The sequence below is a fragment of the Cololabis saira genome, chromosome 3, assembly GCF_033807715.1.
Source record: "Cololabis saira isolate AMF1-May2022 chromosome 3, fColSai1.1, whole genome shotgun sequence".
Taxonomy (NCBI): domain Eukaryota; kingdom Metazoa; phylum Chordata; class Actinopteri; order Beloniformes; family Belonidae; genus Cololabis; species Cololabis saira.
Genome location: NC_084589.1, coordinates 35982291 through 36007925, shown reverse-complemented (window position 1 = coordinate 36007925; position 25635 = coordinate 35982291). Strand labels below are relative to the sequence as shown.

Sequence of the window (25635 nt, the reverse complement as noted above, 5' to 3'; positions counted from 1 at the left end):
CGCAGAAACAAAGAAACAATTTTAGTATCAACTTTGTTTTATTAAAACAAAGTTGATACTAAAATTGTTTCTTCTCCTTTTTTCCAAATGAGAATCGATAAGAGAATCGATAAAGAATCGAATCGATAAGCAGAATCGATAAGAGAATCGGAATCGAAAAAATCTTATCAATTCCCATCCCTAACCATGGACCCCAAACCCCACCATGGACCCAAATCCCCACCATGGACCCCAAATCCCAACCATGGACCCCAATCCCCACCATGGACCCCAATCCCCACTATGGACCCAAATCCACATCTTTGGTCTGAAACACCACCTCAAGACCCCAACCTCTAACTATGACCCCAACCCTCAATCGATGTCTCCAACCTCCACCTAGAGCCCCAATCGCCAACTCAACCCCCTAGCTATGGCCCCAACTCCCCACCTATGGTCCTAAACCCTGCATGGGTCCCCAATCCCCATCATGGACCCCAACCCACATCTTTGGCCTTAAAACCCACCTAGGACCCCAACATTTAACTATGACCCCAACTCTCATCGATGTCTCCAACCTCCACCTATAGCCTCAATCTACAACCCAACCCCCTACCTATGGCCCCCAAGCCCCCACCTATGGTCCCAAACCCCCACCTATGGCTTTAAAACCCACCTAGGACCCCAACATTTAACTATGATCCCAACTCTCATCGATGTCTCCAACCTCCACCTATAGCCTCAATCTACAACCCAACCCCCTAACCATGGCCCCAAACCTAACCATGGCCCCAAACCCCACCATGGACCCAAATCCCCACCATGGACCCAAATCCCCACCATGGACCCCAATCCCCACCATGGCCACCAACCCCCCCAAACCCCACATGGCATCTGAATCCCACCCATGGCCCAAACCCCCCACCTATGGCCCCCGCCACCTATGGGCCCACATGGAGAAGAACCAGCTGAGGTGGTCCGAGCATCTGGTTAAGTCACTTCCTGGAAAAGATTTCAGCTACATCCAACCAGAAGGAATCCATGTGGCACACCCAGGACACGCAGAAGAGATCATTTGGTAATTCCTCGTAAGAGCTGGAGAAGGTGGCCAAGGAGAGGAGGGGCATCTTCTCGGGCCCTTGTGACCAAAACCTACATAAGCAGAAGTAGATGGAAGGATGGATGGGGGGTTTCCTCGTCCTATCCCTGTCCTTCCTCCTCTCTCCTGCTGCGCAACAACCACCTCTGAGACCGAGGTAATTCAGCCGAACATGTTCGGACCTGAAAACAATTCTCAAGAAGAGGAAGAGAGAATGACAAAAGGTTGCATCCAAGCATAAGTATCAGGATGTTCATGGAGTCTCCACTTCTTACACATCGTACTTTTATGGTGTAAATAGCTGTTTAAAAAAATAAAACACTTCCAAATAATTGTATCTGACGAACACGGATGAGTTTCTGCATGTCGACATAATTAAGAGTCACAGGAGAGGATGTTCTTTTACTGAATGGTTGATATTTGCGCTCTAATTAAGAGTCTTCATGATGTAGAAATGAAAAATGTAAATTCTTGTATTTCATAATTCTCTCACATGTCTCTTATCCACAGAGCCCAAGGTTGTTTATTTCCCCCGGAGAGTTGCGACACTCTCACCAAGGAGATATTTGGCCTTTTTTTATAAGAATTAAGTGAATCAATGCGTAAAACTGTGCGTTTCTTTCAGGGTCAGAGGGCATGTGAGTGTATTGAAGACCACATTGTTCATATTTGTGTAGTTTTACAGCAGAGATGACTGTTCCAAGACAGGCAGATGGACAGGGAGTCTCTTTTTACACTCAACAGCCTCAGAATAGCTGTCAGCCTAAATCTGGCGCCGCCTGCAGACCCGCGTGTGTTTTCCAAAAGCAAATAAATCCCGGACGTATGTAGATCCACGCGGCGAGCATGAGCGAACATGTGAAGGAGGTGCCCAGGAGCCGAGGAGCGTTTATCCGGCCGGACGGGAAGCAGGGCGGCAGCGGCAGCGCTGCGTGAAGCGGATGTGTCAGATGTCAGAGAGGGAAGTGTCAGGGCGCCGTCCTCCCGGGGCGTCGAGGCACCATCGCGCTCTGTTTTTGATACTTGTCAGTGCCGTCACGCAGCCAGATCGTACATCGCCTGACTGAGGAGACGATTTAGAAGGCTCTCTTTTACCTGGAACGTTGTCACGCTAGCAGATAGACGGAGGTAAGAAAACACGAAGGACGACATTTAAAACCGTTGTTAGACCTTAAAGTGAAAGAGCCGCCTCAGAAAACACCTGACTTGTAAAAGCACACGTAGGAGTGGTGAAACCAGAGCCTTCCCCAAGTTTGCGCTGCTATATATTAGAATATGTCCATGGTCCCATAATGCACCATTTTCATCTGTGTTCCTACTGGTCATCGACATAAGAAAGTCATTTTAGCTCAGGTGCGACTTAAAAACTCCCGGTCTCATTGATCATAGAGCCTAAACCATCTATTTTCTGTTTGCTCCGGTGAGCACCCAGTAAGGTCTCCTCTTCCCGCTGCTCCCACTCACTCTGCTGTTCTTCAGAGAACAGGATGTTTTATTATTGAGGCGGATCGTGTTTAAGGGGGGTGGGGCCGACGGCAGAAAGACAGGGATAGATGCTTGAACTAGATTTATCTGCTGTTGGAGTTTAAAAGGACGGATCTGCAGATGCAATCTGCCCCGGCTGAACGTTAAAGTCCTTTTGGGGGAAATGAAACTCCACCATTAAGACTCTTTCTGGGTTTATAGTTGGGAAACAAAACAAAACAATCAGATTGCCATTACGTGGATCCTCCAGTAGGTTCTACAGGATCCTGGTTGACAGATTTGACAGATGACGCTCTTCTTTTACCCCTGACTGATGCACTGGAGGCGTGCTGGAGGTGTAACAGCAACCCACTGGGGTGTGAGGTCATGTTGTCCTGCTGTAAGGACTCGTCACATCTATCTTCTATTATTGTGACTGATGTGAGTTATTATTACTTTTTATTTCATTCATTTATCTTGTTCTCAGGGTCTGTGTTAGCTTGTTGTAGTTCCAGTTTCCTGTTAGTTATAATTGATGAACCCGCCCGGCTCTTAATAATATAAAATAATGCTCTTTCAATGCTTTTATTTTCTGCTCATACCAACCTGAAAACTGGGCCTTGTTCAGTTGGAGTCGATTTTGAACCTTTGAAAGGCGGGAAAAGCACAATATGGACCTGTTAATGGGATTTCAGTCAGTCAGTCCTCAGAATGAAGACTTCAAAACACCTTTCTCACTGACTAAACCCGTGAGTTCTGGTCTCGAAGCTGCGATCTAATCAATCCCCTCCATATTACGCATTCATAGAGATTTCGAGGTTGACGAACACAACATAAGACCGGCAGCAAAGATGGTGGACAAGAGACATGAGATGCCCATCTTGTGCTCCTTGAACAGACCTGCGAGGGAGATGTCTGCTTGATCCTCCTCTTTTATTTGATATCAGACTCTTTGGAAAGGGTTATTAAAGCTTTTATGACATTTGGACCAAAAGAAGCATCCACAATCTGTCCCAGCAACTGTTCCCCTAAGTCAGAAAGAAATAGTAATAAAGAAAAATCAACCGTGACTCGACAGGCCTCACTGAGAATATTGGACGTTAAAAGTCCATGACAGCAGAATGAGACTAAATAAGTAGTTTGCTTGAAAGCTTCTGTCTAATACGAACATCGAAACATGAGTGACGTTCACAAAATTGCATCTGAACAAACCGTAAGACCCGTGGAACGACATCCTACGGTAGTCAAGCTCAAAGCAGAGATTCTCTGGAGGAACTTGATGCAGAGCGTCTCAACATTTCAGCAGGAACACCTCACACCTATACCGTCAAATGTGTGGCCATCTGACTGCTAACGTTTGGGACCAGGTCCGGCCACAGGTCCGTAACCAGAAACACACCAGCAAACTTACATCAGAATAACCGATAAATGCCCCAAATGCCCCCATAACCAAAAACCTCAATGAAAAGGAGCATTACAGCAAAGCTTCCTTTCGTCTTAATCAAGATTTCATTCTCAGGCTCCTAGGGAGCATTTACGCTTTCACATCCTCATCAACGTCATTAAGCTAGAGCTGAACGTGTACTGCACAACTCAATAAGATCTGGCCAACGACTGACGCATGGAAAGGCTTTGTGTCGAGAATAATTTCATGGATAAAGGACAATCACAGACAGTGTACACCTGCAGTTGTACCAGAGACTGCTGTCATTTGCTCTCATTGCGACTTTGCTGTGACGACGACAAGAAACAGGCTGAAAACAAGCAGTCGTCCCTAATATGAGTGAATCAATGTTGAAATATGGTCAGGCAGAAACCTTGAAGCCATGTTGAAGCCTGGTTTGCGACAAATATGTTGATTCAACATTGATTAGACGTTGGCATTAGAAATGGATGATTGATTGATGGTTGATCCACCATCAATCGTCAACCTAAACCTAAAATCAACCTTTTTGACCATAATTCAACATTGATTTAACATCTTTTGCGATGTGGGGGAGTAGACGTGGATGTAGTCGACGTGATGGGATGAACCCGTTTAGCAAAAACAGATGGTTCAAAGGTTCAAAGGCCCCAAATGCTTGAATCGAGTCAAAAAGACTTTATTTCTTTTGTTCATGAAGATGTTTCACCAAGTTTACACATAATTATTCTAAAGATCAATCGAGCCATCCACCCACCCATATATCCATCCATCCATCCACCCATGCACCAATCCATCCATCCTTCCATATATCCATCCATCCATCCATCCACCCACCAATATATCCATCCATCCATCCACCCATGCACCAATCCATCCATCCATCCATCCATCCACCCATATATCCATCCATCCATCCACCCATATAGCCATCCATCCACCCTAATATCCATCCATCCATCCACCCATGCACCAATCCATCCATCCATCCATCCATCCACCCATGCACCAATCCATCCATCCATCCATCCATCCATCCACCCATGCACCAATCCATCCATCCATCCACCCATGCACCAATCCATCCATCCACCCATGCACCAATCCATCCATCCATCCATCCATCCACCCATCCATCCATCCACCCATGCACCAATCCATCCATCCATCCATCCATCCACCCATCCACCAATCCATCCATCCATCCATCCATCCATCCATCCATCCATCCATCCATCCATCCACCCAACCACCCACCTATGGATCCATCCATCCATATATACATAAACCCACCCACCCACGACCCATCCATCCACCCATCCATCCATCCATCCAGTTGTGGTTCATGGCAGCCTTCTGCAGCCTAAGCCTGGACCCCCCTCTCCCTAGCCACCTCCTCCAGGTCTTCCAGGGAGATACTCAGGGGTCTCGAGGTCAGATGAGACGTGTAATTTGTCCAGCAGGTCCTGTTTCTCTCATTCATATTGGGGAACACCACCTCAGGGAGGTGTCCAGGATGTTTCCTAATCAGATGCACAAACCACCTCAACTGGCTGGACTACTCAGTCCCTATTCAACTGAAGTGTGCACTTTCTGCTTTCAGGTCATTCTAGTTGGGAGCTGGACGCTGTCGGGGCTTCCCTGTGTGGCTGGCGATGCTCATAACCTTTATGGACAGATACATCCAAAGGGCAGAGGGGCTGTGATGTGGTACCCTCAGGATTACACTTTTTTTTGCAGATTTTGTGATCCTGTTAGCGCCGTCCAGCAGTGATCTTCAACTCTCGCTGGAGGGGTTTGCAGCCGACTGTGAAGCACCAGGGACGATAAACTTCATTCTCAAATCTAAGCCAACATTTCTTGGATTGGAAAAGTGTGAAATATAACTTGCTGATTCTTTTCGTCGGACAAGAAAAAGCTTCCTGTCTGTTTCTTGTCCAACAAAAAGAATCAGCAAGTTAAATTGTAAAGCCATGGACAAAATTAACTTAATTAAATCAAAGTGTAAAATACCTTCTCCGGGTTTGGCATTGCCACCAAGCGCCGGTTATTCATGCCAACAGTGTATGGACGATGTTATCTGTAACACCCGTAACTATGTGAAGGTCTAAACCATCAGAAAGGAGAAAAATAACATTTAACTACTCTCTAAGGTTCTTGAAAAGAGTTTATTCTCGTCAGGGAATCTTAATTCTTGGTTAACCTCAGTTCTTATCTAGTCAAAGACTCCCCACTTCACAAATGCATCAGGGAGCCATATAATGTTGGAGTCTTTTAAAAACATGAAAAGACTTTTGAAGAGCCGCTGAAGTGTTTCGCCACCTTCTTCTCCTCACTGAGCGCGGTACCTTCATGTACAGGCATCTATGTTTGAGAGTATTAGAGGTGTTTGTCCCACTGCACAACGGTGTGATTATCCGCTAACTGAGCCGCATGACAGCTCGGGGTCTTAACAGCAGACCTAACATATGTGAATCTGAAGAGTTTGCACAATTACGCAGTGAACCGTGCAGCACTTTTTACTTACGTGTGGTAAAAGGTGCAGCAGAATGTGAGAGCGTGACATCCTTGCATATGTCCCTGAGTGTTAGCGGGGCAGCCAGGGTGAGAAAATTACACTGATTTTATCGTCGCTGCAGCAAACGGCTTTGTCTTTAAATTTTAATTCTGAATGATTTAGCACGCTTCATATTTAATCGGCTATATTCCCTTTAGGCTCAGGCTGACAAACACTAACACATTAACTATTCCTACTGTGAAAAGAATGAGAGGAGAAGGTGGAGGCTGTACTTCAGGAGGTGGAATGTGTGTCCTCTAATCGGAGGATTACGCTGCAAAAACCCATTTATGAGAAAGTAGAAACGCCTTGTGCAGACTATTTTTTTTTACCTGTATAGACAAAGTTATTTTATTTAAAAAAAAGACAAGTTTGACTACATTTAGGAATATTAAGCTTATTTTTAAGGAGGAATTGTTTTGCTTGAACTGTAAAACCTTCCGAGTCTGTTAGATTCTACATCTTAAATCTTCTATTTTTTCTTTGAGAACATGTCCTTTATCTTATTGCTTATTACTGATTACTGACATGATTATTGATTTGTAAGAATCCACATTGATAGCCACGTTGCTATCCACGTTGTTATCCTGTTTTATCTCTTATTTCCTATTTTTTGTCTCTGGCCTCACTGTTAACGAGCCGCAATGTTATTGTTATTGTCGTTGTCTGTATTGTCTGTTTTTGAAAATAAAAAATGTTGATCACAAAAAAAACAGCTTAAATCTTCTATTTGTATGTGTGCTTCAGTGAGCACCATGATTGATCTCCCCCTCCCCACATCTCCCAGCTCACTCTGCTGTTATTGGTTACCTTCCCAAACCAATCAGAGACATGTGTCACCGTCAGTACGTTTACATGTTTACAAAGTCAAATTGTTGCACCTTAGCCGGGCTTAGTGGAACCGAACTGAAGCTCTTGAGATCGAGCTTTTAGTGCCAGATAATGCGTCCTAATTCGAGTTATTCCAGCATGTTTACGCAACCCACACTTAGCCGAGCTAGCAACCGCCCCGGGATCCCCCCTTCCGGAAGTGACGACACAGCGAAAGCCAGAATATTCACTCAGTAGGAGAAGAAGACAGACAACAAAGAAAGAGCCGGAAGAATGCCAATGCAAAAATGCTTGTGGCGCCACCTAGCGCCGCGGAGTCGAACTCACCTCACTCAATAATCGATTGTCTTCTCGCACATGTATACTTGGATTTCTCAGAACCTCCAGCTTAATCCTTAGCTGGATTGTTGCCAATAGCTTGATTTAGAGTGACAGAGACGACTAGAGGATGTTTCTTCTTAAACTGAATCATGTCTAAGGGGGTGGGGATGACCCCATGAAGGGATTGATGCGAGCGCTGGGTTGATCTGCTTGTGAGGTTTCAAGGACCAATCTGCAGACGCCTGCTCTTTCAACACTTTTATTTACCTCTTAAGCTCAAGTGCCACATGATGCAGAACAGCTGTGAAACGTTGGCGCCACACCAGCCGCTGTAAACAGCGAGAGCGGTCGCGGATCAGGCGCCGTAGAGCAGTTTAGAAACGCCCAGAAGCATTTACTTTGGTGATGGCAGGTGGATAAATACACCAATTCACCCACAGATTGAGCAGGTAGCAACTCAAATGTGGGGTGAGTTGTCCATATAAAAACACAGCGAGCCGGCTTCCAGTGGACCTAACGTTATCCTGTGAGGGTGAACAGTTCAATGTTTCAGAGGAGATTTGAACCATGTTTCAGGGGAGGTTCGGCTCAGAAGAAGCTAATTTCATTTTATTATTCTGTCTTATCATTGAAGAAAGAATAAGACACGGTGAGATATGAACGGTGAACTTGTAATTGCACGAATCCAGCCGAGGAGGCAGCGCTTGCTAACGCTACACCTGGAGGGGGCACCATCGCTGCACCGTCGCTGCACAACCGAGGCAGTTCAGCGGCCCGCCGACGCCAAGCTTCAATCAATCATGCCCTTCTTAAACATCACAGCTAGACAGCCTTCAACTCATATTACAGCTGAAGTCGAGTTTGAACCTTTGAAAGTCGGGAAATGTGTAATGTGTTACCTTTAAAGTGACAGAAGAGCACAAAGACAGCTATCTACACAACATGAAACGCACCACTTCTGTACTTTTCTTCAAAAGAGTTAAAGCAGCGCCAAGGATTTTATTTCCATGTTTAAATATCCTTTGAAGGAACATTTTCACAAAGCTTCCTCTAGCACTGGCGTTTGGTTAAACAAATTTACATTTTTGACCCAGAAATCATAAAAACAATTAAGATTTGAGACACAAAGTTACTTCCCCACATATTCAGGCTTCTGCTGTGAATGACACAAACACTTCAGGCGCAGACGCCACTCAGCCGTATGTGAGTGATGGCGTCCGTCGTCTTGTCTGGTGCAGGTTATTAATTTAAATATGATGAAGGTCAGGCTGCTGTTTCTGGGCAGAACTCTTTAACTCTACCAGCGTTTACCATATCGGCCTGAATCATTCTTATTTATCCAAACATTAAAGTCAACGATGAAAATGTCAGCATCTTTATAAGCTCCGTAAACGTAACTCGGCTCAAAAAATAGATTTTATTCTGTGATTTCAGTGTTGACCAAAAGATTTGTGGTTATGATTATTTTTTTTATATCTAAGGACAAATCAAGCAGGTCTTTGTCAGGCCCAACAGTGGTCCTGACACTACAACAGTTCTCCACATCATAGACTGCACCAATGCCCTCATCATCTGTTAGGTTCACATCTTTCATGATCATCAGCCTACGTCTACTTGCCCGTGTCTCAGTGATTCCTTGATTAAATCGTACTTTAGTTACTCTGTGCTTGTGTCCGCTTTAAAAACCACCTTAAAAACCAGACAATCTTGTGGTCTGCTCTTCCTACAATAAGCAGAACCCAAACAAAGTAGCTTTGGACTTCCGTCCTGAGTTGAGACCTCGACATGAACACTTTAAAGGACAAACAAGTAATGCTCATGTGACAAGTTTGCCATTGGAAAATGTAAATAAATGAATAATTCTTCCAGAATTCGGGGGGGGATAATCAACCAACTTGTCATCGTTCAGTTTAACGAGTACCACGTAGCTGAGGTCTCAGTTAAAGGAGCATGAGGCTCCTTTTAAGAAATGAGACTCTCTAGCGCCACCCTTCACCACGACGGCCGACGGGGGTACTGCAGCCAACAGTGAAGCCGGCACGGGAGAACGGGGAGAACGCGCATGCAGCGTCATGTGACGTCACATCCGCAGCCCAGCGCGGGAAATTTGGGACCGAATTGCAGCACATTTTGCAGCACACAGCCTGTTCAAGGCAACGGAGAGATACACTAGAGGGCTCATTCTTTTGGGTTTGGAACGCTTCATCTGACATTATTACTAGAAAACTTAAAACGTATATGGATTTTTTTCATAAATCCTGCCTCAATTCGGCCTCAAGCTCCTTTAACAGCATAAAATGAACTGAAGCTTCACAGCAAACGGCGTTCACGGCTGCTGGGGAGCGCTAGCGTAAGTGCTGCTGCCGGTTAGCAGTGTAATAAAAGACATCCAGAAACCCAGACTGAAATCCAGATATCCACATAACGCACAAATATATAATATATTGTACGTGATAGCCTCTAACATAACATATAAATACTATACTAATAAATTTACAAGACTTCAGTGTCGTATAATCGCTTTAATCTCCCCAAAACTGACGTGTAAGCCAGGCCAAGAAAAACATGTTTACAAGTGCGAGTGAATACGTGAATAAGGCTGCGTTAAGTCTCCTGCAGCTCACAAACGTCTGAGCATAAAAGGATCAGGTGGTGTGTGGAGTCAGAAAGAGGTGAACCTTCCACCTTTACATCTGGCAGAAGCAACAAGCATGAAACATGTTCCACACTCGAGGTCCGCTGCTAGCTTGATCTCTATTTTACATATGAAAGGTGTTGTACAATTAGTTTATTATGTCGGAGATGAAAGAGAATACTAAACCCCCGTCTGCCTGGATGAATGAACAAGGATGTGTGCGTTTGTGTGTGTGTGTATATATATATATATATATATATATATATATATATATATATATATATATATATATATATATATAATTTTATATGTGTGTATGTATGTCAACTGCCATGCAGCCATTGTGTTCGCAGCATTCCAACCATCCTACGTCCTTGATGAAAGAACCGGGACGGAGCGTTGCTATGGAGACCCGGCTCTGTTACAGTTGCCACAGCGATTAGGAGAAGTGCTGAGCTGAAGTGGTTGTTAGGACAACTGTGCAGAGAGTGAGAGAGCGAGGCGGGGAGGCGCCCGGCGAACGCGCCGGGAAAAACGAGCGCAGGGGTTAAGTTGAAAACCACGGTGTTTAGCCCGTCCTGTCAGCGTGGAGCAAATGAAGCAAAGCCATCCCCCCCTCACCACCACCACCCCCCACCACCCGCCGTGTAAAAGAAAAGCTTCCTCAGGCTGAATCACCTCCTGGGAGCATAAAATTACTCATTTCCTCTCAACAAAAACATATCAGATGAATGTCTTTGGTAAACATTCAAAAACAAAATCAGACTCCTGAAAATAAAGCAACAGGATAATATCTCAACGGGGACAATTGAACGCAGTATATTGTTTTGTATCGTAAACAAACTGCACCTCCGAGACTTTCAATCCACCATCCTTAATCTACTCAACAGCAAGCCTGCACAGAGCAGCAGAGCTAGGAGCTAGCACGCTGCAAGTTGACGACATCCATCCAGGCCAGCCGTCCCTCGACCCTCCAGCTGACCTGGAGACCTCCTTCAGGTCCTGGTTAAACCTCAGTAACTCTTCATCTCACTTAAAAGCCTAAAAAAAGGCGGCAGTCTGCAGGCTATTGGGGCATGAAGGATTGATTAGTGGCACATTCTGCCCAGGCATAAGTATGTCACCTCTCCGGGGGAGCGATGGGCCAGTAAACATCCACAGCAGTGGTCTTGGTTTCTGAGGCAAATTAACCATAATGGGGTTTTGCAGCCAGCTAGAACACGGGCCGAAGGATTCACAGCGCGAGTTCTGTTGGACGTGGTCAGAGCATGCTAATACATGCAAACAGCTAGCTGGGTTAGCCTGCATAACACGAAACTGTGACATGTGAGACAAACACCTGGATCAGGAAACACGAGGGGATCCAGGCTCGGATCAAGAGGCTGGAACTGTACCGAGGTCGGTCTCTGTAGGAGTCCTCCGAGGTTCCAGACGTCTCCGTTTACAGTGACGGACCTGGTAGGATCTAGTGACTCGGCCAACTACCACTCCAAACCACCGCCAGTAAATACACAAGAAGACACAAGCAGAAACTGGAACATTGAAAGATCTATCTTAGGGATACGATGAACACTGACTGCGTTTACATGCACTCAATAATCCTTTTAAAACCCGAATATTGGCAATAACCCGAATTTGCACGGCCATGTAAACACCTATAACCCCTTTGAAAAACCCGAATTTGAACCCTGGGTTACTCTTTTTAAAACCCGAATATTCGATCATGTAAACGCCAAACGGAATATCCCGATCAAACGGAACATGAATTTGTTTTCTGCGCATGCTCTGTTCACAAGGAATCCTGGTCTTTTGAGTCCAGGAAGTTCTTCTAAACACGGAGAAACGCAAGACCAGGCCACACTTTTGGAGTGAGGAGGAGACTAATCACTTCATAAATGTAATGAAGAATATGAACATTTTGGCATTTGCAGACGGTAGAAAGTACGGGGAAGCGAGATTTACAAGAAGGTGAGCGAAAAGCGTGGAGCGAAAGAGCATTTGTTTTGGATTTGGATACAGGAAGAAGAAGCGGAAATGACGGTAACTGCGTCATCACGTTCTCCGTGAGTCGCTGGTTTGATCCAGATATCCCGAATGATTAATTACCACGTATACAGGAATAACCCTGTTTGCTCACGCATGTAAACGGAATATTCAGAATGTTTCAGTAACCGGAATATTAGCTATAACTCGAATTTTGACTGCATGTAAACGTAGTCACTGCTGCTAGCCTGCTCTGGGAGGGTAGCGACGACCGGGATGAAACACATCCAGTCAGCACTGATACCCCTTTCCCACCAAACCGGTTCCAGTGCTGGTTCTGGTTCACAACTTGTTCAACTTACAAACCAGCTGAGAATCGGTTTGTTTTTCCACAGCTCGGGTGCTAAGAGGAGCCACGTCATTACGTTGCTACAAACGTCAGTTACGTTGCTGCGTTTGCTTTGGCGCGAAAAATCGGGATAATACGGACTTGGTCCACGTAGCACCTCCGTGGACACATCTCTAAAAGACAGGTTGTCTCCTCCTCAGACCCATGATGCTTTGCTGCATACAGATTAATTTTTATTTGAAAATGTCTCTGTATCCCAGTCTTGCTATTGTCGTTGGTCTTAATAACTCCACCCCCTCCGCTTACGTAAGCGGTTCTTTCCTCTAGTCCAGCAAAGAGTTGGTGCTACCTTGGAACTGGTTCTTCTGGCCCAGAGCCAGTTCTTGTCAATGGAAACAGAAAGCCCGGTTCCAAACTCAGCACTGGCCCAGAACCAGAACCAGCCATGGAACTGGTTTGGTGGAAAAGGGGATATGAGTAAATGCCACTGCCCATCCTGCGGTTCTTGTGAGGCCAAACCCAACCCGAGGACTTGTTTGGGCCCTTGCTGAAACATTTTGTTGGAGGTCCAGTCATCCGTGAATGGAAACTCACCCATATGGTCCCACTCTGGACCACGTTTAACAGATATGGTTCAGTTATGGTGCTGGAAAGTGTTGAGACTGGTTGTAAAGATCACGAGCTGCTGCAAACCTTTTTTGTATAGCCAAGTTTTGAGTGAAATGTCCAAATCGGCCTTCCAGGCGTTCAACAGATACGGTGCGCCACACTCACTCCTAGTCAACAAAGCCAAAGTTAGCTGAAGGAAACCTGCAGATAAGGTTGAAAAACCTGCATTTAACAACTGAATTGTTAACATTTTAGGGGGAAGTGAAAACCACTCTGCAGGAATTCTTCAGCTGTGAATCATATCAGCATTTATGGGAACACAACACCGGGGTCCACACATTCGTCTTCAGTAAACGTGCTGCACCCGGGGGTGCTGGGGTGATTGCAGCTCCATCTCTCTCATTTACGGACTGTGAGGTCTCACATGGAGCAAGAATATGTGGACTAATAGCTGCAACTCTCGATGCACTTTTGCCTCAGCCCAACGGCTACGCTTCAGTCAGGACAATCTAAATAATCCAACTTTATCAGGCCACATGTTTCAGTTTTTTTTCCTGTCAAAACCCTTGTAGCGACATAGATGGAGGCACGACTCCCTGATTGGCTGCATGTTTCAGATGGTGAGCAGCTGCTGTTCTCTGATGTGGACGGACAGAACTAGAAGCATTTCCCAACGATGACACAGTTTGATTTGCTCCACTGGGTCATCGTCCCTCCCCTGATTGGCCGAGCCGGCGCCACGTGACCGTCAGCAGAGGACGACGCCCAGAGGCAGCTAATGAAGGATGACAGAAACAACATGGGGAAGGAGCCGCAAATGTCTTGATGTCTCTGTTGTCTTTGGTAGGTTATTTTGGGCGTTTTATCATCTTATGTGGGTTATTTCATGTTTACCATATGTTATTTCTGTTTATAATTCCAGGCAGGCTGACCCACTCCTGTGTAAGTTACGTTTTTATCTTTTTATTCTTTGGTTTTTAACTCAGTTTTGAGCTTTTTCCACTCTCATCTGAAACATCTGACTCAATTGAAAGGCCATCAGCAGCACATCATTGAGGGAAACAATCTAACAAGCTTGTTTTAAAAGGTGCATCCACTTTCAAAGAGAATGTTTAAACCATCTATTTTTGATGAAAAGAATGATTTTTAGTAGATCCTTTTATGTGTGAACGGCTATTTTGTCTTTTTCTCCAAAAAAGATAAAACAAAATCACATTATTTTTGTTACACAGCTGAAATATTTATCTTCACCTCCAGCTGAAAGGAAAAGCACGTTAGCGGAGATTAATGTTGTTTAATTAACTAAGTAACTAACTAACTAACATAAAAGCTGTCACAAATATAATTCTCATTTTATGCAAGATATTATGAAGTCTGTCACACCAAGGTTTTGTTTCTTTTATGTATTTATTTATTTATTTATTTTTCTCTTTTTATTTATTTATTTCACTTATTTTTCTATCTATTTTATTTCTATTCTATTTTTCTTATATTTGATGATGCATGACTGTGCTGCTGATTTTGCACAGGTTGTGAACTGAAATGACTGATTGTTGTACATTGTTTGTATATTGAAAACTTTCAATAAAACATCAATGGTGAAAAAAAAAAACTGCCAACATCCTCGTTGATCTGGACATGACATTTACTGTAATCCAAAGTAAACTTTGGGCGGCTTTGTTTGGATTTAAGAATAAAATAAAGTCCACCGTCTAACCACTCCGGGATCAGTGTTACAAAAACCCCCAACATCTTAGTTTTATTATATAAGCCATGTAAGTAAAACGTGTAAGACTTGTGGATCTGTGGGAGTAACAGATGTCCAAGTACTGCTCCCTGTGGAACTAATGCTCAACAGCCATTAGTCCTCCTGCATTTGAGCGGCGGATCTTATTGATTAAGTTCATTAGAATGACAAAATAAATAAATAAATTATTGAGGATAATTGAGGAAGACGTTTTTCTGCAGATGAGACACTGAAGCAGAGGTCTCCTATAATACCATTTAAACGCTCCACAGAGGCATCATGGGAAAGCAAATGAAATCACTTATGGGAAGAAAAAGAAAAGGTGACATCAGTAATCATAATTACTGTCGGGCGAGAGAGCTTTAGACGGGCTGCAGGACGTCACGGACGGGCGGTTCTTCTCATTACCATCGGAGAACATGCTCCCCGTTAATTTAATGTAGCTCTGCATCAGTCGGGATCATCGCCGGCTCCTGGTCCAGAATCAGGACCGGGGAGGCGGGGGCAGGAGCATCCAGCCAGAGGCTCCATCCTCTCACGGTATTTAAAGGTGTGAACGGGGACATTTCTCCCTCCCGTTGAGATTATAACATGTTAAACAGAAGGGTGTCATGTCTCCCCTCTCAGCTAAGTGCTACCTGCCACCCGCCTCACAGCAGGACACACTCTGGATCTGGTTCCGTCTCCCTCCCCTTGACAGCGTCTGGATCGGCCTCCTCTCCTCCTGCTTCCCTGCAGCTCTAAGACGTTTCTGTTTATCTGAACTTCCTCTCGCCTTCCCCATGTCTGGTTTGTTTGCGTCACCGACCGACCCCTGACCTCCTTCCTCTGTCTCCTTGTCCTGCTTCCTCCGGTCGGTACCAGCCGCCGAGGGCTGTGTGTACCAGAGATGGTATCTACTTTTAAATATTTAGGATTTTTAAATGATGACCTCTTGTCTTTTAAGGAGCACATTCAGTATGTTGTAAAAAAGCTGAGGTATAGAAACAGGTCTTGCTTGTCCTTGTATCCTTTGTATCCTGTGTCCTTGACGTAAAACAGAAACTAGTGAAAGCGACCTTTATACCTGTAATTGACTACGGAGATGTGCTGTATATGATGCATCGGTTCATTGTCTTCGCGTGTTGGATAGTGACTATAATGTCGCACTGAGATTTGTAACAAACCGTGATTCTCTCACCCTTCACTGGCCACGGTTACATGATGTTTTTTCATTTGGAATTAATTATTCCGAATTAAATAATTCCAAATTAAACTATTCTCCTTCGAGTTTACATGGAAATAGTAATTCCGAATTGAGGTTTACATGGAAAACACGTTTGATCGGCTTTAGCCAATTCCACTTAAGGTCTGGGGGTTGGGAAGGGAAGTTGGATAGGGGGCGGACCGGAAGTTACGTCCACCGGAAATTACGTCTACCGGAAGAAAAACAAACTTAGCCGCTACAACTTTGAAAAGCTCACAATTTTTATGTTTCCTGCCATCTGTTCTTTTAATTATTTCCAGGTCCTCCAAGCTATGTATTAAATAAATCGTCTCTGCTCTTGACCACCGTTTACTGCGTGCTGCCATCTTGAAACTTTGTTTAGAAAACAAGCCCAGCCGCGGAATATAAGCGTCATGGAGACAGACGAGCAAGGGAACGAGCAGCGCAGAAAGATCGGAATTAATTTAAAGCGGAATGAGTGTTTACATGATCGCGGAATTATTCTATTCGGATTTAAAATCGGAATAAACCAGCCACTTACTTTGGAATTAAGTTTAATTCGGAATGGCCATTTTCATTCGGAATTAGGTGTTTAAATGGTAATTTTTACTCATTATAAATCTGATTTAATTTTAATTCTGAATCAAAGAGGAATTAAACTTCCCATGTAAAAACACTGACTGTCTTCTCTACACTAAAGTAAATTGGTCATCGTTATAGGCTCGTCGCCTCAGTCATTGGTATACAGTATGTTCACTTATAAAGGCATTATGGGTAAAATTCCTTCTTATTTATCTTCTCTTTTAACATGGAAACAAGGAGGTTACAATCTCCGCTCAATCGACATTTTGGATTTGATTGTTTCCAAAAATAAGAACGGAATTTGGGAAGAAAGCTTTTAGGTTTTCAGCACCAGATGCTTGGAATAAACTTCAATCCGAACTGCATTTACCAAACCTCATACCTGTGACTGAATTTAAAGCTCTGATGAAAACAGTGGAGTTCTACGGAAGAGTATTAGGGCCATGCAGGAGAAAAAATATTTGAGAGGGGAAGATTTTTTTTTTATTGTGCACTTCGAGAAAAAAGTCGAAATGTCGAGAAAAAAGTCGAAATGTCGAAATTAATGTTGAAATACAATTTCGAGAAAAAAGTTGAAATGACGAGATTAACGTTGAAATACAATTTCGAGAAAAAACATTTCAACTTTATTCACGAAATTTTTACTTTTTTCTCAACATTAGACCTTTTTCTTGACATTTCGACTTTTTTCTCGAAGTGCATAATGAAAAAAAACTCATCCTCTAAAATCTTATTTTTATTTTTCTCCTGCATGGCCCTAATACTCTTCTGTATAACTGAACTGAACTAGATGTTCAGACTGTCTATGCAAGTGTTTTAATGAATTATGTCTTTGTGTAATTAATTCATTTGTTTGTTTGTTTTTTATCTTTTAATTCAGTATATAATTCAGTATATAATTCAGATAGCAGTAACTGTGTTGCTGCTATCTTGGCCAGGTCTCCCTTGCAAAAGAGACCCCCGATCTCAACGGGCCTAACCTGGTTAAATAAAGGCTAAAATAAATAAATAAATAAATACCAGGCTCCACACACATCTTCCTCCAGCAGATTATTTCCGCTGAGTGTTGGAAGCAAACGTCGGCGAGTGTGTTTAACCTTACACGTCTTATTAAAATACGGCCCCCGGACATTTCTGAAGGTTGCTGAGTGCGGCTCGTTGGGGGAAGAGGCTGCTTTGTGCCGCCGCTGACATGGGAGGAGCGTCGTTCCGCCTCGTCTCCCCGGCATCGCTTCTGTTAAAGTTGCAGATTAAGGTTTTCAGAGCAGATTCGCTGACTTGGGTGTCACCGGGGTGAGATACCGACACTCCCTCCCTCTCTCACCCCGGCTCCCCGGCTCTTCCCTCGCCAGGGTTTAAGGACGCCTTTTTGTCCGGGTGGAAGTTTCAGACGCAGCCTCGGGCTTAAAGAGTTGTGGGACCGTATGATCCTGTTACTCCCTAAAATGGGGATGTTTTCCAGCTTCTCCCGAGCGGCAGTGTTCCCGGCGGTGGATGTGTGCTCAGCGCCAGCGTGGCTCAACGCCGCCAGCTGAGCCCGGAGCGTATTCACCGGGGACAGCTGGCCTGTTTGATCACGGCGCTTTAATCTCAGGCGGCGAGCGCTCATCCAGCTAATTTGGCGACAAGCGTCAGCATCCAAACTAACATTTAGAGGAATCACACAGAACCCGGACAGGAAACCGCCAGCAGACGAACTCCATCTTACCGATCCACACGTCGTTCCCGAACCAGGAGAGGTTCTTCTGAGAGCTGTCGTAGTAGCCGATCTTATGGTAGCTGCCGCCTGGAGGAGAGAGGAGGAGAAAGGAGTGAGAAAACAACAAAAAACATCCATCTGTGTTGCTCCTTTACTTAAAACCCCCCGAGGTTTCATGTTGGGACGTAATAAAAGCTGTCTGATCTTTATTACTGCAGCTACTGGGGTTTACGTGCGATCCGGACGGTTTAGAGCAGGGATCGGGGTTCTGGTCCAGCTGGGCCAAAACCACACCCCTCCACCGCTCAATGTACATAATAAAACCAATTAAGCTAAGTTAACTGCAGCTTTGGTTCGTGTTTCTGACCGGATGAGACACTCGTGCTTAAACATAAACATAAAAACAACTTTTTGCACGTTTGTCTCGCAGAAACATACCGAGTTACCCCAATTACGTCTTAAATACGTCTTAATTGGAGGAGAAAAGATCATGGTGGTATCTGATTTTTTCATTTTTTTTAATGATTTGTAGATATTTAATTGAATATTTATTTGATATTTGATATCAATGTAACTAGACAGTATACATTTAAGGAGTTGCTAAATCCAAAGACATTAAAGGTTGGGTAGGAGATCTGTCAACTCTTACAAATTGCTTGTGGTATCTGATTTTAATTATCTTGGAATCATTTTAGACTCTTAACCTTCAAAAAACAAGTTAAAAAGGGGACCAACGACATTAAACCCAACCTTTAGACCCATACGACCGTAACAATAAAGCAGCTAACATCTTCATGCGTTAACCACGATCTGTTCACATATACTGTTTCCAATATGATATATAACCACTAGAGATCCTCTATAAGTAAAGTAAGTAAGTAAAATGTATTTATAAATCACATTTAAAACAGAGATATTACTGACCAAAGTGCTGCACCTGATAATAATAATTAAAAACTATAAACTATGAAAGTTCTTCACAACAAACCCATCAGCCATCACCATGTTGTTAAGAAGTATAACTGTGTTGTACATTTGGGGACATGGTCTTCTGTTTAAGGGGCTCTAACTACCGGGATAGTATTCCCTGTGACATAAAGCTCAAATTATACAACTTTTAAACTCAAGAGATGGATCAAAACTAATCAATTTTGTATTCCTGAATAACCCCGAGGTCACACGAGGTCACACTCCTAAATGCATGCACGCTTTCTGATGTGTGTTTGTATGTTTTTGTTTTCTGTCGTTGCCGAGAGACTACAGATGTTTGCACATTTACATCCAACTTAAATGGAAATGTTGATTCAAAAAGAAAGAAAAGCTGTCTGAGAAAAGTGACAGGAACAAAAATATAACTCTTTTGAAGTGAAATGTATTTAATTTTGTTATTGCACTATTCTGCACTTTTTGTCTTAGTTTACAATTTCATGTTTATACATTTTGTGGCACCAGTGCTGATAAGCTTTGTTTTGATCTAATGATGCAGTCAGTGAAAAGAAATATATGTCCATGTTGGAGAGAATGGACAATAAAAGAAACTTGGGACAATTTGAGGTTTAGTCCTCTCTTTTTTTCTTACTTAATTCATTGCCAAAATGTATCTGATCGAGAAAAAGTATCGGAAATGTATCGGGAGCAAAAAAAAGTGATCGGATCGGGAAAAATCGAGATTGGCAGATACTCAAACTCAAGTGATCGGGATCGGATCGGGAGCTAAAAAATCCTGATCGGGACAACCCTAATTTTAGTCTCCGTTCTCAATCAAGTGATGGTTTCCTGTCACATGACCCCGTCTGCGAGCTCCAAACCCGGTCATGAAACCCCCCGCCACCGTGCTTGACAGCGGAGCTGATCTTCCCTGGTTTATGAGACCCGAAGGTTGACAAAGGCGGGTTCGAGGAATGGGTGAAGGTTTCGTTTTTCCTCTTTCATCTGTAGAAATAAATGCAACTAAAGTGTCACCGGCTGCTGGCGGGTTGATTGACGACCCGTAAACATTTAAATCAGCAGCATCTGGCTGCCGCTTGCTCTCTTCATTCATCCAGACGCCGTTCCTGCATCTCGCCGTCCCGGCGGCGAGGCGACGCCCGTCACGGCCAGGCGGGACGATCTCCATCACGTCCCTCGTTCAGGTTTAATCCCCGTCTACCGCCTCTGTGTTTACTCGACACAGGAACATAATAAAACACAGCACAGGAGTGGGAGTCTCCAGGGATGAAAAGGTGCCCGGAGAAGGACAAACGGGAGAAAAGCAGGAGAAAACGAAGAATGTGCTTATGTGGCGTCTTGACCAGGAATACTGATGAGGTCGCGCAATAATTCAGGGATTTCAGTCGGGTCTCGTTGTGGATTTCAAATTACTTTGACACCACGGCAGGAAATAGGAGACGGGGGGGCGAGGGGGGACGGAGGGGGGGGGGATTATACATTTCCATCCTTTTGAACGCCAATGAGAAGGAAGTCAGAAATAATCCGCCGCCTCATCCGGAGCAGGAAACTCATTAAATCGCTGGTGACAAATAGGATCCGTCTAAAATGAAGGCTGGCGCCCAATTAGAGCGCGGCCTGGAGTCTCGAACCCGCATCACGCCGGTGCAGGTGTGTGTGTGTGTGTGTGTGTGTGTGTGTGTGTACCTTGCAGCTGCTCGATCAGGGTCATGGCCATCCTGGAGCCCTGGGCGTCGAACACCACCTGACCCTGAAACGCAGAGAAGAGACGGTCAGTCAACATCTCCCCTGATGTCTGAGGTCCGTTAGTCTCCATCCCTCCACTATGGATTTCAGTTTGTTTGATTGTTTCAGCTAAGTTTTAGTTTCTTTAACAACAAAAATTGTAGTAGTTGGTTTGTTTTACAGAAACAAAACTCTTTCGAATTAGTAAATACCGTATTTTCCACACTATAAGTCACTTAAAATCCTTAATTCTTCTCAAAAATCGTCAGTGTGCCTTATGTATGAATTTAGTTGTGTTGATGTCTGATTGATGTTGATGACTGATCTGGAACCAGTTTAATGTGGAACACTGAGCTCAAACATCTGTAAACATGTTTTAGCGACTTTGCTAGCGACGAAGCCGCTCCACTTGATCGATGGTCGGACCGTTCAGACACATTGAAGTCGGTCCTTGGTTGGATACGGGTTGCAACGCCAGACATCGTTAGATAACTAATTATGTAGCTGCAATCAACCATCATCCAACATCTAGTCAACATTATCTTACTGTAATTAGACGTCAACGTCAGGTTTTTAGAGTAAACCCAGTTTATCCAGTTAAAATCAAATGTTGGAATACAACGTTGTTCCAACCTCAGAATAACTTCAGGTGTCGCTATCGCTGGCAACGATGAACCAATCAGAGAACAGGACTTTTACCTCCGCCACTTTTATTGGTGGATTTGTGGAAGACGAATGATTTAAAATGTGAAAGTATTTTTCTGTTTTAGTTACAACTGAACGATATTCTCAGTTATTGTGAACGAGTTGAATAAATTTCAGCTTTGTTTCGCTTTATACGTTTTATCATGCGCCTTAAAACCCGGTATGCCTTATGTATGAACATAAACCCTCTCATTGATGTTGCACCTTATAATGCTAATGGTCCATAAAATACAGTAGATAAATTAAGTGTAAACCAGGTTCATTTTGCATCGTTAATGTTTACTCACTTATTTAACAAAACGCTTCAATTCTTATTTCCATTCAGTGTTTCCTCTAGGAATTTTTTCAGCAGTGGGGGCATGCTTCCCGGGGGGGTAGCGGCGGCGGCGGCGTAAATGTACGGCGTACACAAATTACCACTTTACAGCAAATGTAACTTTCAAAACCTATTTATTGGCTTTTATCCCTGAACTTTTGAAGAACAATCCCTGAACAAAAAATAAATGTTACTTCAACTTCAACTCTAACCAGTTGAAAATATAAAAAATAAATAAAAACAATAACATTAAATAAATAACATGTAAACATCAGCTAGCACCTGGTCGGCCTCTCTGGTACTGTTCTTAAATGGTTCACGTCCTACCTCACTGATCGTAGTTTCTTCGTAAGTATGGATACATGTTCCTCAGGAACCTATAAGATAAAGTGTGGGGTTCCCCAAGGGTCAATTTTAGGTCCAACTCTTTTTAATCTATACATGCTGCCCCTTGGGGACGTCATCAGGAGACACGGCATCAGCTTCCATAGTTACGCTGACGATACGCAACTGTACATCGCCGTGTCTCCTGATGACACTGGGCCAATTGATGCCCTTTTTAACTGTATTTTAGACATCAAGTCATGGATGGCAGCAAACTTCCTACAGCTCAACCAGGGCAAAACAGAGATTTTACTCATCGGTCCTGAAGGCCAGAGAGAGAAACTTTTACCAAAGTTACAGGATTTTAAACCCTCAAAATCTGTTAAAAATCTGGGCGTGATTTTTGACTCTGAGCTCACTTTTATTCCACATATTAAAAACATAACAAAGATCGGTTTTTACCATCTTAAGAACATAGCCAGAGTCCGCCCGTTTCTCTCTCAGGCCAGCACGGAGGTGCTAATGCATGCTTTTATCTCATGTCGTTTAGATTATTGTAACGCCCTGCTCTCTGGTCTTCCCAAAAAGAACATGTACAATCTACAATTACTACAGAACTCAGCCGCACGCGTGCTGACGAGGACCAGAGGGCGGGAGCACATTACACCTGTTTTAAAATCGCTGCATTGGCTCCCTGTGCGCTTCAGGGTTGATTTTAAGGTTCTTTTACTAGTTTTTAAGTGTCTTAATGGTCTTGGGCCTTCTTATTTGTCTGCACTACTTTTACCCTATCGACCCTCGCGGACCCTGAGGTCCTCCGGTGCTGGCCTTTTAACCATACCAAAAGTTAGAACTAGGACACACGGGGAGGCGGCATTCAGTTTTTATGGTCCCCGATTGTGGAACAGCCTCCCGGAGAACCTCAGGGCCGCAGAGACTGTTGATGTTTTTAAAAAGAGGCTCAAGACTCATCTCTTTAATCAGGCTTTTAACTGACTCATTTAACTCTTTTACATTTTTTATGCTCACCCTTATTTTTATTGGATCTTACTACTCTGTTTATAGTTAGTTTATCCTTTTTTATTATCATAATTTATTCTCATTGTTTTATCTTAATGTTTTATCTAAATATTTTAGTCGTTATTTATGGTCTATTTTATACATTTTACTGTCTTAGTCCTTTAGTTTTTAATGTCTTGCTTTTTAGACATACTTTTAGGATTTTACGTTATGTTATACTTTTTAAACTCTATTAGTGTATTTTATCCTGTTTTCTTGTAGCTTTTATCTCCAGTGTTTCCTCATGGGGAGCCTCCATGCTGGGAGTGACTCTGGCCTGCAGGGGGGTCGTCCTGGGGATGGTTCTGGCCTGGATGGTGGTGGAGTTCTGCACCACGGCTTCACCGCTGTGGTGTGGACTTCTCTATCCGTCCGGGCCGGGATGGTCTCTGTGGGCCCCCCCCCCCCTTCTAGCTGCGGGCTATGAGACCTCCTGGCGTGGACGGCTCCCTGTTACCGTTTCCTCACCTGGATCCTCTGTGCCTAGCCATGTCTGCACCATGTGTCTGCGTGTGTCTATCTGTGTGTGTGCGGGGAGGGGGAGGGGGGGGGGGGGGGGCACTAATACATTTTATGTTTATGTTTTATGAAAAGCACTTTGTGTTACATTTTTTTTGTATGAAAGGTGCTTTAAAAATAAAGTTTGATTTGATTTGATTTGATTTAGATGAGGCTGTGTAGACTCAATGACAAAGTTTGCACCCAGGCTCAGAGCACTTAGAGCTCTAAGGCTCTGTTGTAGGGAAATTCTCCCAGAGGTGGCCCATTGATGCTTAGCAGCACACATGCTGCAAGATGATCCCCCTCGCGAGTAATTAACGCCAATAGGATCCCCCAAACACCCCAAACACCCCACTCCCTCCCTCCCCTCCCCTCCCCCCGCCGTTGCGCTCATCATCACACAGGCTGTGCTGTGAAGGTGGAGAAATGCGGCGATGGTGCATTTGCAAAAAAAAAAAAAAAAAAATTTTTTTTTTTTTTTTTTTTTTTTTTTTTTTATAAAATAAAATTTTCAGGCGTGGCGGCTATGATTTAGCAGTGGCGGGCCGCCACTGCTGAATGAATGTAGAGGAAACACTGCCATTAACAGGATTATTCTCTCACCGTTAGTCTCATTTTTAGTCTCAGTTTTAGTTAACTATAATAACTCCTGACATTAAAATGTGCCTCCAGTGATCAAATCTGCTCATTTTCGTCACTTTTGCTTGCGAACATCAAATAATTAGTTTTGTATTAATCAACAAACGGCAGCAGCTGGAAAAAGGCGTAAGAAGGTGGAGAAGAAGATGGAGCTTTACCGGGCCGTTACCCCCCCGCTGTGCCGGTACACCCCCACCCAAGCTACCCATTACGACTCTGAGGGGGGGGGTTGGTTTGTACCACCAGGAGAGTTTCTATCAAGCCTTAAATGTATTTCTAGTATGATTGATAGACAGTCGCCTCAGCCAATCGCTAGCCGTTATTACTTCCTTATTCGTAAGATCTGGGTCCTACAGATCTTGGGCCTCATTTATAAAAGCGTGCATAGGATTCATGCTAAAAGTGTAAGTGCACTAAAAAGCCAAAAATGGCGTGTGCACAAAAAAATCCTGATTTATAAAACCGTGTGCACGCACATCTGCACACAATGTTCTCTTTATAAATCACAATCCAGCTGGAAGGTTGCGCACGTGAATTCTCCTCATATCCCGCCCTCTACACGCCCACTTTATACCATGAATGGTCAATGCAAAGTACCTCATGACTGTATTTGCATATGAATGAGCCTGCTGAGAATGCGCAGCGGCTTCCTGCAGTCTGTTTCTGCTGTGCGTCAGGATGAATGAGACATGTGTCGAGCCACCGTGCCACTAAATTTCATGGAGACCGAGATCGAGATGTTGTGGAAGAGGTGGAGGCAGGAAAACGACATTATTTGGTGGTCACAGTAGTGGCATCACTAACAAAAAGAAAGCGAGTGAGTGGCAGCACGTCGTTGCTGCGCTAAACGCTGTGAGTGACACGGACAGATCTGTGGCAGAAATAAAAAAGAGGTGGTGCGATCTGAAGGTGGAGGCCAAGAGGATCCCAACC

The 25635-nt window shown here is 43.9% G+C and overlaps 1 protein-coding gene across 2 annotated transcripts in view; it reads right to left on the bottom strand.

The window, feature by feature from the left end:
- Positions 1-25635, bottom strand: part of gabbr1a (gamma-aminobutyric acid (GABA) B receptor, 1a) — a 163155-nt gene that overhangs the window by 41501 nt on the left and 96019 nt on the right. For both annotated transcript variants that reach the window (XM_061718519.1, XM_061718520.1), the window contains exons 14-15: positions 21120-21183; positions 18495-18572 (exon numbers count right to left, since the gene is read on the bottom strand). In XM_061718519.1, the coding sequence (XP_061574503.1) occupies positions 18495-18572; positions 21120-21183 (142 nt within the window). The remainder of the gene's footprint in view (positions 1-18494; positions 18573-21119; positions 21184-25635) is intronic.